The 19,140-nt window shown below is 31.0% G+C and overlaps 1 protein-coding gene across 2 annotated transcripts; it reads right to left on the reverse strand.

Moving 5' to 3' along the window:
* Positions 1-22: 22 nt before the first annotated feature.
* On the reverse strand, positions 23-8,152 carry LOC137820866 (phosphoglycerate mutase-like protein 1). 2 transcript variants are annotated; one of them, XM_068625159.1, is made up of 10 exons: positions 7,991-8,152; positions 7,399-7,460; positions 3,942-4,049; positions 3,603-3,682; positions 2,618-2,780; positions 1,869-1,943; positions 1,669-1,757; positions 1,236-1,355; positions 378-422; positions 23-302 (listed from the first exon to the last, which is right to left on the reverse strand). In XM_068625159.1, exons 1-10 carry the CDS (start codon positions 8,106-8,108, stop codon positions 188-190), a joined length of 975 nt encoding a protein of 324 aa, XP_068481260.1. In that variant the 5' UTR covers positions 8,109-8,152; the 3' UTR covers positions 23-187. The 2 variants fall into 2 exon arrangements, with proteins under 2 accessions (XP_068481260.1, XP_068481261.1); XM_068625160.1 differs by having other exon boundaries at positions 7,693-8,093.
* Between the last annotated feature and the right edge of the window lie 10,988 nt (positions 8,153-19,140).

Consider the following 19,140-nt stretch of genomic DNA (forward strand, 5'->3'; position numbering starts at 1 on the left):
TAGAATCATAATGGCCTAAGAATTAATGGAGAGTTTCACCCACAACCTTGATATTCAAAGTTAACACATGAAAATTTGATATCCATAAATGAATGCTAAAATAGTTGTGATTTTAGCATTGAAGAAACGAATAAATGCAAATGATGAAAACGAAAGAAATTCCAGAATATAACAGCAATAGGAAGTATCAGTTTGGCAGGCCGTTCCCCGCATATTTCTCGTCAGCAACATCACTAGGAAGGTCAAGGCCAAATGGAATTTTGCCAGGATAGTTGGTAGATGATTCATCTGAACCAATCATACTGCAAAGTGAAAAATGAAATTCATAGGTGAGTTTTCAGTAGAAAGTTACTCTGCAAATGAAATGAAATGCTCACCCTTTATCAACGACAACCATTGAACGTAGCTCACAATTAGCAAAGCTGTATAAAAAAGAAACCCAACATCAACTAATTAGTACAATGAAAGTTTGGTACAACTAAGGCTCACAAAAAACTATTTGCTAAAAGCTATATATTTCTCTTAAGATTGGGATTGAAAAATTCAGAGATGGGTTTTCAAACAAATTTTTGTACAAACTATTTTTCAGCTTCAATTTTAAGGGGAACACCAAATAAAAGGTTAAAACGATGTGAAGGAATACCCCTCAAGTGTAATTTCTCTTGTCCTCCGCTTTTTATTTTCAAAGTATTTTTTTTCCAAAGGGAAGTGAAGATTATTACCAAATAAACTCCATGATATTCAGAGAACTCAAACCTAACAAATTTTTTAAAATCACTAGAGTTTATGTTTTAAAAAAAAAATCATTAAAACATAATAAAACACAACAAATACTTAATTACAATAGTATTCTAATCAAATATTAGCATAAAAGTTTCAAAATTGTAATTAAAATTTTTGAAGTCTCCATGATATATATCTAATACTGTTACACCACCCAACACAATTACTATTTAGAAGTGTTTGTGCTTCTTACGTTGTCGGACAGGGACATGAATTATACACTACTATACTCAACCAAAAGAGTTGTCATGTAATTTAATGTATATGATATATATATATATACACACACACACATTGTCTGATAAAAGTAAAACCTAAGTGGTGTTAGGATTCAAATTGGTCATTCAATAGATGGGGGAAAAAAGCACGTTGTTTATTCTTTCTTGCATATATCTCAAAACTAAGGTGTTCATAAAAGAGACAGGCCAGTATGCTTTCAGATGAATACTTACTGTGTACAGATTTCACTCTTCACAGTTGGATGACAATCATTTCCAAAAGCACTCAAGGAGCGGAACAGAAAACCGCTGTGGGTAACAACAGCTATCTCCTTTTCTTTTCTTGTCCACAGCCTGGACCAACAAGAAGATATGAAAAAAAATCAGATTTCTAGTTGAAAGTATGTGCTTCAGATGTCGAACACTTGAGAGAAAAAAAAGAGGTTTATTATCATAGTAAAGTGCAACATGGCCAAAATGTCAACACAGTCCAGCCAATTAAAAAATTCAGTTTAAACTTCAATTCTAGTAATATATGAACATTTAAATTCAGTTCAATCAAGGTTATTTTTCTCTTTACCTCTCCCTGCTTGTCTTCAATTAAGACTGTTCTTGTTGAATATGAATACTGATTGATATGAAATATAAATTGATTGATCACACTCACCATTCCAAAAATTTAAGTCCCCTAGCAGCAACTTCTTCATTCTTCTCTCTAATGTCAGGTTTCCACAGAATGTCTTCATCATTCTCTATCTGACGCAATTTACACAACGCATGAATCCCATCATATTCTAGTAACTATGGATCAGAACAAACTGTGGTAGCTCTAGCCCATACATGAGATAATCTTAACAGATCACCTACCAATGAAAAATCAATAGCTGGAAACATATGTCGGTAGTCAGTGATGCTTCTTCTCTTATCACAAGGATGCACCCCCTGAATTTCCCAAAATAAAAAATGTATAAAAACAATTGTTGAAATTAAATGCCAAATGACATTAAAAACAGCTACGAAGGGGTAAAAAAATTATATGCTCAATTTTAAAATTTTGGCTGCTTATCATAACCCAATCTAGTCACTAGCTGGCTATAAGACACGCAATTTCTAATATAATTATCCAATCAGATTTTCCTTTAAATTTATACAGTCAGTACATAAATCAATATAGAAGAGCCAACACACATATCATGCGTGAATAGACAAACTTACTATCTAATAAGACTTGGGAAACATGGTTAAAATAAAACGAAAGGGCCAAAGTTGGAACTGGCAAGTACACCGTACAGCAGCTCTCCAAGTAGCTGACATTATTTGTATTTTATTCAATAACAAAACAAACATGAAACAGCTAATGAACAACGAGACCTGACATCAGCTTCCTAAATAAGCAAGGAAACAAGCTCCAGAAAGGTAATGGAAACGGCCAACATGTAATTTCAGTAATTCATCAGGTACTTCCTAATTACTGGTTCTGTATCTTCTTGAAGCTTGGGAAGAAATAAGTAAGATATAGTAACTAACAGATTGTTGAAAGAAAGCAAAGGTATGATTGATTTTTGGCCCAAACTGTCAAACTCCAAAGTTACAAAACTGTCATCATCATTACATACCAAGTGTTCTCGGCAAAGCTCCACAGCTATAAATGGTGGAGCATTAAGACTGGAAATTGCAGGGCGACCACTGTCTCCCACATCGTTATTCATTAGGGGAGGTACGCCAGTCTCATCTGTACATGCTTCACCACCAAAGACTCCCACTGCTGTTTGCATGGTCCTGCAATGCAATAATTAGCAATTTGAACATACGATAATCACTACCCCTTAAAATTTTGTATGTTTAATAATATGCAAAAACATTTCCTCAGTGAAAACGCCAGTACAACTCCACTTGACTGCCTTTAAATAATTTTCATGGGATACAAATGTTTTTAAAGAGTTCTTAAATCTTGACTGCCTTTAAATCAAGATTAATATTACCCACATATTAAATATAAAACTGGAATGTTCACAAATGTTTCCAGTTTTTCTTGCTTTTTCAGAATAAAAAATAAATTAGAAGCCATTTTGCTAATAAGCATAGTGCCCTCATATTCGAAACAAAAATAATATTTGAAAGGCTATAGAATAGATGTTAGGGATATAACAAACTCACACACAAACACATGGAATAGATTAACTGAAACTGTATCATTCAAAGAGTAAAATTGACATGGGACATCTATTAATAAATTTGTGCTCCGTAGGATTTTGGTCAAGAATCATATTTCGTTGAAACTTCACAGCTGCATCATCCTTCAACAAGCAGTAAAAATTATAGTTTCAAAAAATCATACTTAAGTTGGTTATTTTATACATGATTATCTGAGTCAAGAGTGATTTGTAAAGAAGTTTGTATGCACCTTAATATTTTAAGATGTTTTCTTTACTCACATGTCACATCATGTACAAGTATCCTTATCAAGCTATCTGGTATATTTCAATAAATCTTGAAGACCTTGGTGAGAACAAAAAACGATCTTAACATGAGAGAGTGAAAGGAGTATTAAATATTGACAAAAAGTTTTAGGAAAAATTTTAAATTACAATGTGGATATACCTTAACAAGGGAGAAACTATAACTAGTTCAATTGTTTTCGAAAGACCACTGGCCTTAACATGTCCTCTCAGATTTTCAACCTGTCATGGAGGCACAAATATTACACATGGCATTAAAATTACAAAATATTGCTGAGATGATCACAAGGAAATAACTAAAATGAAATGATAATTGACACATTATCTCGTGAGAAAATAAGAGGAAGAGATTAAGATGATGTGAAAACATAACATTTAACACAAGTACCAATCTCTATAGGATATCCTAGAACTTTATTTTTTTTAGAGTTCAAATACTTCAAGATTTTTCCTAGAATAACATCATTTGATTAGCAATTACCTGTTTCCAGCCAAGAGGGGTCAGATTTGCATCAAAAAGATCATAAGACTTGTACGCTTCAAAGTCCTTCTCACCTTCTACATTATGAAATCCTTGGGCATGTCTAACCTGAATACAAGATTGGATAAGACCATAATACACTTGAACATAAATAAATGATCTTTTCAAAACCAAAACACAGCACAAAAGGAAGAGAAGGTAAGAAGAGAATGGAGTTTTATTTTCATACTTTCACATCAATGATCTATAGCACATAAATAGAAAAGGACTAATAACATTCCATTTCTAAAAGTACAAAATATTAGAGATCCATTTAATCCTAATTTGTTCTCCCCTTAATTCTAGGAAATTATTTCCTATCATGATATGAATTTAACACCCGAATTTCAACCATCCTAATTTATTGATACTCCTCCTCAAGTTGTTGCAAATATATCAATCATACCCAATTTGCTAGCTTGTAGTTCAAATGGCTATCTGAAAAGCCCTCTGTTCACAATATTTGCTACCTGTTGTCTAATTGGTACAAATGGAGTGGATATTGTTCCTCCTTAAGATTTTCCTTTATGAAATATCAAATTCAACAGGTTTTGTTTGATCATGTTAAATAGGGTTGTGAGCAATTTTGATTGTTGTCTTGTTATCACAATACAACTTCGTGCAAAAATAAATAGGCTTCTTCAGTTCTTCTAAAACTTGCTACAAAACATCACAGATTCCTTGAGTCATTGATCTAAATTCAGCCTCAGCACTACTTCTAGCAATAGAACTTTGCTTATTGCTCCTCATTGTAACCAAATTACCTATAGAATTGTGAAATATCTAAATGTAGACCTCCTATCTATAATTGATCCTGACCAATCAGCACTAGTATACAACTTGACTGTTCTTGGTTTCCTCTTAGATAGCAAAGAATTTTATAAATAGCTTCAAAATGTAACTTCCAAGAGCAATTCAAATATTGAGTTACCATGCTCACAACAAAGTCATTGTCTGGATAAGTCAGTGTGTAATAAGTAAAATAATTTCCCAACAAGCCTTTTGTATCTAAATGTGTCAATTGGCACAACTATGTGACTTCTCTAAGCTTAGTATTGACCACTATAGGTGTATCTGAAGGTTTACGTCCTCTCATCCTCACTTTTTTCAAGAGATAAAGAATGTACTTTTGCTTGTGATACCATGATGCCCTTTTTTTTTATCTTGAGACATCCATCCGGAGAAGTTATCCCAAGTCTTTAATCTCAAATTCTTTGGCAAGCCTTTGTGTCAATATGCTGATATCTTCAAAATCATCCGTACTTACAATTATGTCATCTGCATAGAAAATCATATCCTTGGCCTTTAACAAATTTATGAATCTTTAAGACCATGGTTTTTTGGGGATTGCTTTAGTCTATATAATAATTGTGTTAGTTTGCATACCTTTGTTCCAAGCATCTAGAGAAACCAGTGGAGGTTACATATACCCTTCTTTCCCCCCATTCTCCATTCAAGAAGGTGTTCTTTACACTCGACACGAAGTAGACAAATTATTACAAGAGATATAACTTTGAACGACCAAGGATGTTTTGTACAAGACCTAATATCTTTCCTAACAGCTATGAGAAGATTGAGTAGACTTTGACACAAAAATACTTGAATCATCAATGTCAGGAACTTCTAAAGGATCATTAGGAATTTCATGATCCAACCTCTGCCTAGACTCTTGATGATGTTGTTGAATGGGGACTCTCTTTTCTTATGCTTGAATATCCCCGAGTTCATACTATTTTAAACATATTTGTGTAGCTTCAGCATTTTTATTTAAGATGGCATTTGTGTATTAGAGAATTCACCAATTTTCACAATTAAACTATTTAGTTTCATTGATATTCAGATGATTTTTGTGATGGAATATCATTATGAAACTTAAAAGTTAAATCGAAACCATCTTCACTTGTTTTGAGCAAGCATTTTCATTTGAACCCTCCCATTGGTCATCATCAAATAAATCCAACTCCTGCCAAACAGTCATTAAGGCATTATAATAGGTTGTTATATTGTGCTCACCATGTTGCATCTTCCACATCCAAGCGTTCAGTTTAAATAAATGGGAATGACTATCCATAACAAGATAGGTTTCCTTGATGGCTTCCAACCGAAACTAGTTGAGGCAAGGGAATTTTTGAAGAGTCCACATCGACTAAATACAAAGCCAAACATAGTATATAAGTGGGTGTACAAACCTCACCTTCTAAGCCAGTTTTGTCGGTTTGATTTATACTTAAATTTCACTTTCTTAAGACAAAGTCATTTAGAGTCTATCTTGATCAAGTTTGTTAGGCCTCATATCACCCGCTATCAGGTTCCCTCTACTCCCACACTAAAAATATTCAGTCTTAGGTGAGAGGAGATGTATTTATAAATGAGTACAAATCTCACCTTATAAGCAGGTTTTGTAAAGTTGAATTAAGTTTAAATTCAACTTTCTTGAGAAAAACAAACTGTTTGCCCACAGCTAGATCCATGGAGTTTATCAACTAGGCAGTGACAATGAAGTTTTCAAAGCATCGCTGCCTGTATTTTGGATCTGTGGCTGCTGGTGGTTGCACCTCCCTAGTCAAACAGCCAAATCATCAACCACCAAATGTAAAGTTTTGGTTTTTACATTCAGTTTATGACTGGTATTTGAAGAGTTCTTAGATAGAAAATTTGTTGTTGGTCAATGATGCTCATCATCCAAGTTCATCACACCACTGCTCTGCTACCATTGAATGGAATGAACTGGGACTGAACACGGCAACCTAATTTTAAGGATGGGAACCCTAAAGCTCTAGATACCATGTAAGAAGAGAATGAAGTTTTTCTCCCATACTTTCAAGTCAATAACCTACAACATATAAATAGAAAAGGAATAATAGCCTACCCCCCAAAAAACAATGGATTGATTTAATCCTGATTGTTTCTCTCCTTAATTCTAGGAATTTATAACCTATCATAATCTGAATTTAACACCCAAATTTCAACCTTCCTAAATTACTAAGGAACGCCCTAAAAATATGTAGTTACTGAAATTTGGCTCACATTAGCTAAATTTTAAGCACTTCCTAATAATCTTGCTTTCAAACAGCACAGTATATTTTAAAATTTCATCTTGAGATTTCAAAGAGATAAGTAGGTAATACTAGTGAGTACAACGTACACCCTCCGTCCCTATTTTATTAGACCCTTTCAACTAATTCACACCCTTTTAAGAAATTTAGTTAAATCAGTTAAAATTTAGTGAAACTTTGTTATTCGTGAAGAGACAGCAAATGTTCTGGAAAGGGTCTTATAAACGGGTGATAAAGGAAGTATCTCGACTGAGTTAAGCTCTGGGATTTTCATTTCACACACAATGAAAAATAGATTGATTACATGGGAAAAAACAACTTTTAACAAAAAAAACTTTTGTAAGGATAAAGTTGCCACGAACCAGGTGAAGAGTTTTACAGCGGTGCAACGGGTAAAGAATTTGACCAGCAGCAGTATCCATATCTGCGTGACATTGAAGAAAAGCCAATAATAACATGTAACTGATGAAGTTATCATTTATCAGTAAAGCAGGTCTGTTTTCTGGTTCAGCTTAAAAGGAATGAATTATAAGGCTTCCAACACTGTCTTGCCCTCTTGAACAGACAGGAACAGCCATAGATAGGCAAAAATGCTTAAAAGTATTTATACCTAAAAAAATTACATTACACATAAATCCACAAAAGAAGGTTCGTACATTCGCAACAGAGAATGGTCCACAACCAAGCTTACGCTCCAAGCCTCGTGGAACATACCACAGTTTACCAAAAACAAGTTCAATTTTGATTTGTTATTATTGCAAACGAAATGGAACAAATCAAATGGAATTGAAGAAATCGAATGGGCGTGAATCGTTACGAAGAAAAACTGCGTCGAATCTAAGTACCAGGAAACGACAAATTTCCTGAGTAAATTGGATGGTTGGAAATTGAGAGGTTATGAATTTTCAGCAAAACGCATAGAGAAAAAATAGGATGGGAAGAAGAGAAGAGTACCTGAGGGATAAGAGCAGCAAAGGAAAGAAGGAGAAGGTGGAGATGCGCAACCACGCTTGGAAATGGAACCGGGGACAAAAATGGAATTCTGTAAAATAGGATCACGAATGATAAGCATGGTGTTAACCTAAAAAGAGAAAAATAATTTGTGACGTTGAGAAATTTGCGAGTTTTCAGCATAAACAAAATCATTTTTTATAATAATCTAAATCAAAACCCGACTTTTAATTATAATATTAACTTGTGGTCGATATATTTTAACCCGATAAAAGACATGGTATTTCTCATTATGATAAATGTTTTAATAATACGATTGTAATTAATGAGAGGTTAATTGTCACAATCAATTGCAATCAATGAGAGGTTAATTGCCACAATTAATTGTCATTAAATGGAACTTTCTTACTACAATTATTTGTCATTAAAGGAAGGTTAATTACCATTAATTGTATTTATTATTGTTGTCTCATATAACCATTATATATAGTGACTTCCTTCAAACAATGTAACAAACTACAAACATCAACACACACTTCCTCCTCTCTATTTGTTCTTATATATTCTCTATTTCTTCTCTTGTGTGTAAGTGAAAGTTTTGGCTCTCTCGCCGGTGGTTTTTTTACCTCTGTTTAAAGGGGTTTTCCACCTAAAAATTATGGTATCATTCTCACTTTACTTGTTACTTTAATTTCTCATAATCTTTGGTTGAGATTATTACGTTTTCGCACACGATATCCCCACAACGAGAATTAAGAGTATAGAATAGAGTTTATATTGTTCACTTACTAAGAAAGTGATCACTTATTTATATGTTTGGTTGGACTCAACATTAAGAAAAACAATAAATAGTTGTCATGAGATATAAATATATTATAATAGTAACATATAACTGAGTTATGGTCTGATTTATGTGTCTTGAATTTTATATTAAATGAGTGGTTATTGATCTAAATGTATGCGGTTGTAATTCGAGGTATGTACATAAGTCCCCAAGTTTGGAATCTGAGAAGATGTACAGGTGGATCAATTTGAAGGATGAATGAGTTTAGTTGTTTGGACCCATTTGAATATAGCATAACAATAGTATTTGACCGTTTGGTTCAAGTTTGATAAAGTTTCTTGATGTTCGTTTGAAATCGGATTGTTACTTGACTGTTTGGTTCAAGTTTGATCAAGTTTCTCCATGTTTGTTTGAACTCAGATTGTGACTTGACCATTTGGTTCAAGTTTGATAAAGTTTCTCGATGTTCATTTGAACTCGAGTTTTGACTTGACCGTTTGGTTCAAGTTTGATGGAAGTTTCCCGATGTTCGTTTGAACTCGGATAATAGCTTACAATAAGTATCATTGTATATCGTTATGTGTAAAAAAGAACTTTATTTCAAAAGAATAAGCCTCATTAAAACCTTACCAAAAAAGACCCTTAGTAGAGATAAAAAACCGAGGTAAGAAAAAAGAGTACTTCTTCACGTTTAAAGGGAACCATAAAGTTTGCACCTTGGGTCAATCAGAAAGGTGTTTCTCACGTAGATGTTTGGGGAGTGTCCGCCAAAATCGGGCTATGCATGTTGTACGAAGTGGCCAAGATCACATGATCAGATAAGCTATTCGATTAGATCTCGTACCTTGAAGCATTATTCCGAAGTGTGACCCATATTTTGATGATAATTACACTTCTTGGTTGGGTCTGATGACTGGTTGCCGAAGGCGAAAGTTGCACCAACCCAAGGTTGCACGCTTCGTGCAGGATCACGTCCCGACTTATATTCAAAGGAGTATAATCCTCAAATCTCCGAGCTCTCTTTCTTTTAGGATATTGTTTCGAAGTGACAAATTTTGAGGTTTTCATTATTTTTCTTCCTGCATCAACATTCTCCTCAATGTTGATGTATCAGACAGCTTGACTGTGAAGTTCATCCATGTTGGCATGAGGATCCGCGTAAAGGGTGTCTAAGAACTATCCTGAATGAAGTCCTATCAGTAAGGTGTGCATGGCTACAACCAGATGGAGGTCATGAATGTTTGACGTTACTTTTGCAAATCGTGCCATATATTGTCGCAAGCCTTTTTCTTCACCTTGCACCACATTGTGCAACGAAGCGGACGTCACAACTATTGGTTTGCAATCAACGAATCTGACTAAGAACCATGCACAAAGTGTGTTAAAGGAGTTAATGGAATTCTTGGGCAAGGAATAGTATCATTCCAAGGTCACCCCCAGTTTGCAATGTACGACCATGTTCCTTGAGAAAAGGTTCACCTAGGTCATGTATGCTTTGATGTGAGCCTTAGGGTCTGAAGTCCCGTTGTATTTTTCCAAGCTCGGCCATTTCCATTTTCGGGGTAGTTGAGCTCTCCTGACATCTAAGGTAAAAGGGTGAAAACCTTATAGATTAACTTTCACTGTTTCATTGAGAGGGGGATTAGGTATCACCTTGAATGGTATTTGCTCGTGTCCCCGAGTTTCCCTCCACGGTGATCTTGGAGTTGGAGCATAACGAGTCTCCCTCCATGATGATGTTGGAGTATGTTGTAAGGAGAAGTACGTTCTTGCTGAATAGATGGTTCAAACGATAATTGTTGGGACTCTGTCATATATTGGGTAGGATTCCTACTAGTCCCAATATGGTTGTCATCTCTTTCCACCAATTGATCTTGAAAAGCTTGTATCTAAGCTTGGTTTTGTTCAAATTCCACCTTGTGTTGCTCTTTTGGGGATGCTATATCCCCTTTAATCTTGTCCTGCATTTGTTTGAGGACTTTCTCCATTGCCTTTTGCAAGATTTCCTCATTCTTTCGGAGGATAGCCTCGAGCTGGGTGTCCATGTTGTTTTGTGAAGAACTCATGTTGATGTACATCTAGTTGTTGGGGAAAAGTTTTACCAAAGCCCCATGGTGGACGCCAAATGTTCTTACCGGAGATGAACTTAGGAACTGTAACTCGACGAGGACAGGGTGTTCCTCAAGAAAAGAGGGGGAGGTCCACCTGAAAAAGACTCTTTAGTGTTTAAGTCAGTAGGAGCACAAAGATTATGATAAGTGCTTAACAATATGAAAATTAAGAGTATAAAATAGAGTGTAATGTGTCCCCTTAATAAAAGAGTCATTACCTATTTATAGTTCTGGTTGGAATCATAACATTAAGAAAAACAATAAATAGTTATCATGAGATATAAATGAATTTTATAATAGTAACTGATATCCCCTAGTAACTTATAACCCAATTATGGTCTAATTTATGTGTCTTAAATATTATATTAAATGAGTTGTTATTGGTATGAATGTATCTTATTGTAATTGGGGGTATGTACAATTTGTAATATCGCTATTGGTCATTCTTGGATTTTTTTTTCTCCATCTACATGTGTATTTTACTGTAAAATTTGTTTCCAAAGTATACATAATTCCATCACAATTTCTTTTACATATTTCTTTTCAAATTCTTTGTGTAATTCTATACTTTCCTCCTCCATCTTCATATTATTTTTAATTTCAACAATATCCTTTTAAGAAGGATGAAAAGTGTGATATCTTCTTCTTTATATTTAAGTGGTGGTGATTGCTTGTGATAGCTGGTGAACATTGGTAATTGAGGTAAGTTTTTTATTACTTTTATGGGTGATAATTATGTTTTTATTCACTTATTTATTTTATTTATTTTTTGGAAGCCTACAACCCAGAAAAAACTCAGTTAGGTGCAAAAATATAGTATAAAACTAAAAAATAATTTATCTTCGCACTGAGGAACATTTAATATAACGAATTTTTTTGTCAATCCTTTTATATAGATGATGAAACTATTCTCTCAAATTGTGGTTAAAAAATAATGAAAGTGTTACTGCGGAATAAAATATGAAAGTATATGCAAACTGAGACTATTTAAAATAGTGATATTCATTTAGAATTATTTAAATTTTTAAAAAAGGTTAAAATCATTTTTTTTACAAATTAATATAGAGGTGAGTGGAAAGATGTGAAGGTGTAAGGAAAGATCTGTAAGTGGAGGAACAATTTGGCCTTTCTTTATTTCTTTGACCTGAAAAAAAGGAAGATATAATGACAAATCATTTATCTTATTCAACGTAGCTTGTAAGAAATTGAGTAAAAATGTTGAATTACTTTTCTTAACACCCAGTCAATTAATAAATTAATAAAATAAATACAATAGGGGAATAACGAAAATAAAAAATAAAAATTCCAGCTTACGTAAAGGGAAAAAATATAAGACTGTGTTCCAATTTAGGATATAATCATTTTTATTAATAATTATAAAATCATAATACATTATTTTTTTAGTTTTTAAATTATTTAAAAGTAATTGAAGACACCATCATTATATTCTTTTCATAAAAGAATAAATATATTTTATTATTTGAAAGATAATAAAACTAATTCAATATTTTTAGTTAAATTTTATTAGAATAATAATTTTGTATTACATTTCTCTTTCTATAATTCTTAAAAGGTAGTAAAAATATAAGAAAATATTGTAATAATATCATGTAAACTTAGATGTTTATCTTTTATTTATTTAAGAAGTTAGTATTTTATCTTATTTAACCAGTGTGAGTAAAAGTGTGATTTTGACTCTCTTTTTTTCATTCAACATGTGAATTTTGAAGGAGTGGTACGTGTTTATCTCTTTTGTTTATTAATTTACTTTTTTTTAATTTAGTTTTTGTTTCTTATATTGCAGTGGAGATATAAAAGAAAACATACATTTGAATTAAAAGAATTCCATTAAACTGATATACAACAATCATTTGCTCGAGTAAACTCACATGTTCTGTGTTTTTAGTGTTTTAAATAAACGTACTTGCACTTTAGTATTCATTCTAGGGTGAAATATAGTATTTTTCTTATTAGGATATTAATACCTTAAATTTTAGAGTGATTGAATTATAAGAATGAGAGAGTGTGAGAATAAGAATAAAAGTGAAAAATAAGATTATTTTGACAAAAGAAAAAATAGAAAGTAAGGGAAGATAGGTGAAATATTTATTGTATTTTAAAAAATTTATTCTAAAAAACACATTTTGAAAAACTTGTTCCAAACGGTATAATTTATGTTCCATAAAACTTATTTTTAAAATTTTATTCAAGAAAGTTCATTCCATAATATATTTTCCATGTTTTAGAAAGTTTGTTTTGAAAATACTATTCCATTAATCTTGTGTTTCAATTTTTTTATATTTTTTTTTAAATTCATGTTCTGAAACAGGTAATCCAAAAATGAAATTTACAAAGGATATGGAGTGCAATTAAAAATTATGGAGGTGCGGGAAGAAAGTCTGATATACAGTTGTCAAACGTTCCGTCTAAACCAAACTTGTATGAACCAGGTTCTATTATTTCTGAATGGGCTGTAGTTTTTAACTTGACCCAACTCTATATCAAACCAACAAAAGATTTTGATCCACTTCAAGTTTTTTAAAGAAAATAATAAAATTAAATAATTTTAAATAAAAAATATTAGTCAATATAATATTTTTATTTAAATTTTAGTTAATATAATATTTTTAAACAAAATTAAAAACCAAACATAGCTTAATTAGAAATATAAAAAGTGCATGTCACTTATTAAAACGTAAGATAAAAAATATGTATTTAAAAACTAAAAGATGTAAATACGTGAATGTCTTTTTCAAAATTATAATGAATATGAATGTGACTTCGAAAAGCTAAGTGTAATTTGTTTCTTTATTATTTTTAAAAAATATAATACATTTGATAAATTAATTTGAATCATTTTTAAAAAAATGGGTTAAAGGTTGTCGGAGTAATTATTAATTACATTTTTTTTTGGTAAAGTAATTTATAAATATAAAATGACGTAATGGAATCTATAATTTTAAATTTTACTTTATATATATAGAAATACAATTTTGGTAATTGTTATTTTAGAATAGGAACTCATATATATATATATATATATATATATATATATATATAAAAGTATATTATTTTTTTATTTTAGGGAAAAATTTTAATTTTTTTCTAAATTAAATAATTGTTTATTAAAGGAAGTTTGGTTTTGGTAGTGATAGACTCTAATCTTTTAAACAAATGGTGAGGTGATGGGTTGAAATCCTAATTCTTATTAATGAAGAACATTTGATTGGGAGTGAATGACCTAGTTTTGATAAAGTTAGAGTAGAAATATAAAATACATAATCACCTATTTCAAACTTGTACTTGTCAATGTTACTTTTATATTACACACACATTTGTATTGTATATATTAAAATGATCAATTTCTATTTTAAAAATTAAAATATAATAATATATTAGTGAGATATAATTTAAAATGAATCACTTAAATTATAAAATAAATAACTTACAAATATAAATGAAATTATAATTAAAATAGTGTTGTTAGTTATACACATGTTTACTTAACTCTATTAAAACTTGAAAATGGATATTAAAATTTCACACATTTTGCAAATTTCATCCCTTTTGTGTATAGAAGATGAAGTGAGTTTAATCTCTTTTCCATTGTCATGCCTAAATAAAGAGGATTAATCTCGAAATCGTTTAATATGAGTATCTAAAAAGCTTCAAATCTAAATTATTCAAAGTTAAACATGTTTTATCCTCATATTATAACAACGTCGGAATTTAATCAATGTAAAGTTTAATATTTTTCAATGATAATAAAGATGATTTAAAATAAATAATTAAACATTATTTTTAAACACATAATTTAATTAAATATTATATTTACTACTTTATATAGTATATTTATTTTAAATCTATTTATATTTTTAATATGTTATCAATAAGGATTTTTATAACATTTCATAAAGTGTATACTTTTTTATTCAATATTTTACTTCAACAATGTATTTTCTTTAGAAATTATAAGTTTATAATTTATTTTCAATGTATAAGTTTGAATATTATAATTTAAATTTTGAATTGGTGTAATATGGTTTATTTTAATATATCTCAATAAGTGCTTGTATTAGACTTTCACTCCCTCACAACATATCTTTTAAGAGAAAATCAAAACAAACAAACACCAATTTGTTGGACTATGTAATTATGGATGGTAAGATAACGACATGATAAGAGATGACTTGATAAATTCAAAAAATTATTATTTATTTTTATCAGCAAAGAAAAAGTTATTGTTATAATAGACTCAAAATGACTATAATATTATATTAAGAAATAAATTTGAAGCAAAATTCATTCTTATAAAATTGACTTATAAGATAAAATTTGTACTTATTTATATACTATAAAATATTTAAATTTCTAAAGTTTATACTTATTTATATATATAAAGTATTTAAATTTCTAATCCATATGTATCTCTAAAATAAACATATTTATTTCCCTAGTAAAAATGAGTTGTACAATTAACCAAACTGGTATAATATATAATTTATAAAGTCTTTTGAGCTATAAGTTGGTGATGGTGAATGAAGTTTTGGAAAAAGTAATTTGGCACTAATCATACGTTGACAATGTTGAATTAACTATCGGACAGCTAATAACTACCATCTGTTGTTTACATACACAAGTGTAATTTCAAATATAAAACTAGATACCTCAACTTACCTATAAACCTTATTATACCATTGTTTAATAACTTGTCTATAACTAATCACAAGTTTGTAACAATAATTTTAGTCCACTAAACACGCTACTTGGATTACATATAGTCTATAACATGTTTTTATTTCAATTCTAGCCAACAAAATTGGATCCTTGATCTTCATTTTCTGGACTTTGATTTTTTTTTTCCACCGTCTCACCCACACAAATTTGACTAATTCGAAGTTTTAGACCGATCAATATGGTAGCAAACCAAGAGGTTTCTCTGGTTTCGAAAAAGACAAAATTTGTGGATTGCTGGATATTATAACCCAACTTGAGTTGGAAGGTTTTAAATAACTAGTTTTTCCAAATCGTGTATTGTACAGTTGCAATTCCCTCTAAGAAAGGGTACGTGGGGCTACTTTGTCTCCTCCACATAGCTATCTGGTTTAGATCTTAATACTATATATATTTGTATTTGCAAAACTAGAAACATGTATGTTAGAAGTGGATATATGGAAAACTAACCAACTATAATCTCTGGATTTTGATTTTCTTAAAAAAATTATGTGCACGAATAGAAGGATTGTGTGCATTCGTTTGTGTATGTATACAAATTTTAGTATAATTGGTATATATAAGTTATCATCATTAAGGTTGGTGCAGTAAGGTTGGTGCAATAAGTAGAAGTGCAGGAAAAATAAATTGATTTGTCCATCTCATAAAAGACAAAAGGTTAGATTACAATGTAGTGTAACCACCCAGCACATAGCCGCTCAATTTGAATGGAACTGACCCCATGAAGATCACAAGTCACAAGCTTTGGGATTTTCATGAATTTAAGAGATGAAAACTAATATCAGGGCACATATAAATGTAAGAAGACCATTATATTCTGATTTTTTATTTTTATCATCATTTGTATTTTAAAACATCGATTTGTCTATGTACATGTGTTTTAAAAATAAGAAAATATTCATTTGAAATGTCATCTGTTATTAAAAAAAATGTTCTTAATAAATTTCTTTATTAATTAAATTATAATAATAATTGAGTAAATTTATATTACTTTAATTAAAAACATAATTTATCTTTCTATATAGAACACGTCATCCATAATTATTTAAATTTTTAAAAACTACAAATTTAATTTATTATTTTTCTTACTTGCATAAGATTAAAAAAAAAGTAAAATGAACTTATTACCATTGCTAAATATTATTATAATTTACTCAATATAACTTTATGTAGGTAGATTAAATAGTACGAATCTATAAAACATGGTTATAAATTTAATTTTTAACATTATAAAGTTATGTTATTATGTTTTTTTTTATATTATTTTGTGTTATATATTTATTTATTATCGTTATTTTTAATATTTTAATCTTAATTCAGCGTTAATTTTATTATAATTGAATAATTGTTAAAGTAATGTTTGATTCAATACATTAAAAACATGTATAAAACCAAAACGTGAGATACATATAGGAAATATAGTATCACGTAAAATATATTCGTGAATTGAATTATATAAGTGTTTTCAATTTCTAATAAACCATATTTATATACGACTTAAATCATAGTCAATATTGGCTTAGTCAAAGTTTTGCTACACGTAATTAAGATAGAGTATGAATAAAGTGAAATAGATTTTATAGGTTGATGTTAAATTAATAATATAGCTTATCAAGCAATAAGATTGATAATGTGTAGCATGTGATGTAAGAGTGCAACATATACATTTGGCATGGTGAAGACACAAAAATAATAGTACAAATGGGAACATGTCTTTGCATTCAAACTTAAAAGGGGTACTAAAAAACCAGAGCATACATTCTGGCACATGAAAATACATTAATCATCAGTTTGGTCATTTGATAATAAATAAATAAAAAAACTCCTTAATGTCACTTATTTAAAGTTAAATGGATCTTTCAATGTTAACCATATTCAATTTAGTCTCCAACTGTTACTTTGGTCTTGGAGATCTCCATGCACATAACTTTAATATTTGAAAATATTTTAAAGCTAAATAAATTAGGACAAGCTTGTTACACTTCAACTAATTTGTATGCATAAAATTTCAAGGAAGAACAACTTGCATCAACTCTAGCAACTTCTGCAAGAGTTAGCTAAGAACACCTTGTAGTGTTTTCCATTTAACTAAGAATCTAAGAAAAATTATGAGAGAAATATAGTACACATAGAACCTTAATTGTCCCAGTGACAATATGCAGGTATGCAAACTTTAGAATAACATGAGATAGGAATTCAACATTTTTTCTATACTAACAAAAAAGTATGAGATTGAGAGTCATCATATATATGGTGAATGACACCCAAATTGTGATGGACAATAAACCCAAATATTGCATTTATTTTCATCTTTTTTGGCATGCTTAGCATGGTCCAATCAAGCCCATCTCACCGTGAAGCCACCATAATTCGTATGAAGTTCAACATTGCATTAAGGTGGAAGGGGCCTACCGAGAAGAACTTCCTCTAAAGAGAATGTAGATTTAGTACATATAGAAATAACTTTCTGCATGGAGAAATATGTACACACTTCCATATTTTAACAAAGTGCACAAATGATAAGTTGTTAGAATCTAGTTAAACCACTTTAAGTGATGAATTATAATTGTTTAAGCATTAGTGGGAGACTAGAAAATTACAAAAGACTGGGGGAGATTTTTTGACCAAACTATTACCTATCTCTCACTTTATTCCTAAGGGCTTGTTCCTCCGATTTTAGCAAGTCATCGTAATGAAAATAATTCAAGCCAAAGTCATAGCAATATTCATCATACTCAAATAATATCTAGTTAAAAATAATAAATAACAAAAGCATAAATTAAAAATGAGATGATTTCATTGTTATTATAATGTATATAAATATAAATGTTAATGGTATAATTACCTTCTTCGTCCATACATTTAGGGTCAATATTCAATATAGTATAGTGATTTCAAAAAATCAATTTTGTCCTTATATTTTTAAAATGTATCCAAATTGGTCATTTTCATGAAGACCCAGCTTACGGCGCCAAATGTTGCTTATGTGACAGAGAGAGGTGTTTATGTGACAGAGAGATATATGATTTGAGTTTTAAAAAAAGACATACAGAGATAAGGTACTTTGAATTGGGTGAGCTTCATGTCTCTGATGAGGTCGGAGACCTTCTTGCGGAGGTCGTCATCGCCGCTGCCAGTGGGGAGAGCGAAAGCGAGGAGTGCGAGCCACGAGGAAATTTGGGATTGTTTTGATGTCATTGTCAATCGTTTTGTGCTTGTGCTGGTGGTGGTGGTGATGGTTGTTGTCAGGAGGGAGGGGAACTTGTAGGACGAGGCTATGATTGGTAGGGAGCGAAAGATGCAGATGACTTTGGGTTTGAGGCGCTTTTTTTGGGAAGGTTGGACGAGGGAGAGGGAGATTGGTGGTGGTGGTGGTGGTGGCGGAGGAGGTATTGCTTCTGTAGATATTGGCTCCCCCATTGGTTGGCTTTCACAATCCTAGTGATGTGTTTGTATTGAGGTGGGAATTTGTGAGTAGGGGAGATGAGGGGAGGGAGTGGATTAGATATGAATAAAGAAGATGT

Source organism: Phaseolus vulgaris, chromosome 9 (genome assembly GCF_000499845.2).
Source record: "Phaseolus vulgaris cultivar G19833 chromosome 9, P. vulgaris v2.0, whole genome shotgun sequence".
NCBI lineage: Eukaryota > Viridiplantae > Streptophyta > Magnoliopsida > Fabales > Fabaceae > Phaseolus > Phaseolus vulgaris.

Coding starts and splice junctions, on each gene's coding strand:
- LOC137820866 (XM_068625159.1), bottom strand. CDS start 8,108: ATGCTTATCATTCGTGATCCTATTTTACAGAATTCCATTTTTGTCCCC. Junction 3,683..3,941: donor CCCCTCTTGGCTGGAAACAG/GTAATTGCTAAT, acceptor CCTCCATGACAG/GTTGAAAATCTGAGAGGACA. Junction 303..377: donor ATGGTTGTCGTTGATAAAGG/GTGAGCATTTCA, acceptor TTCACTTTGCAG/TATGATTGGTTCAGATGAAT.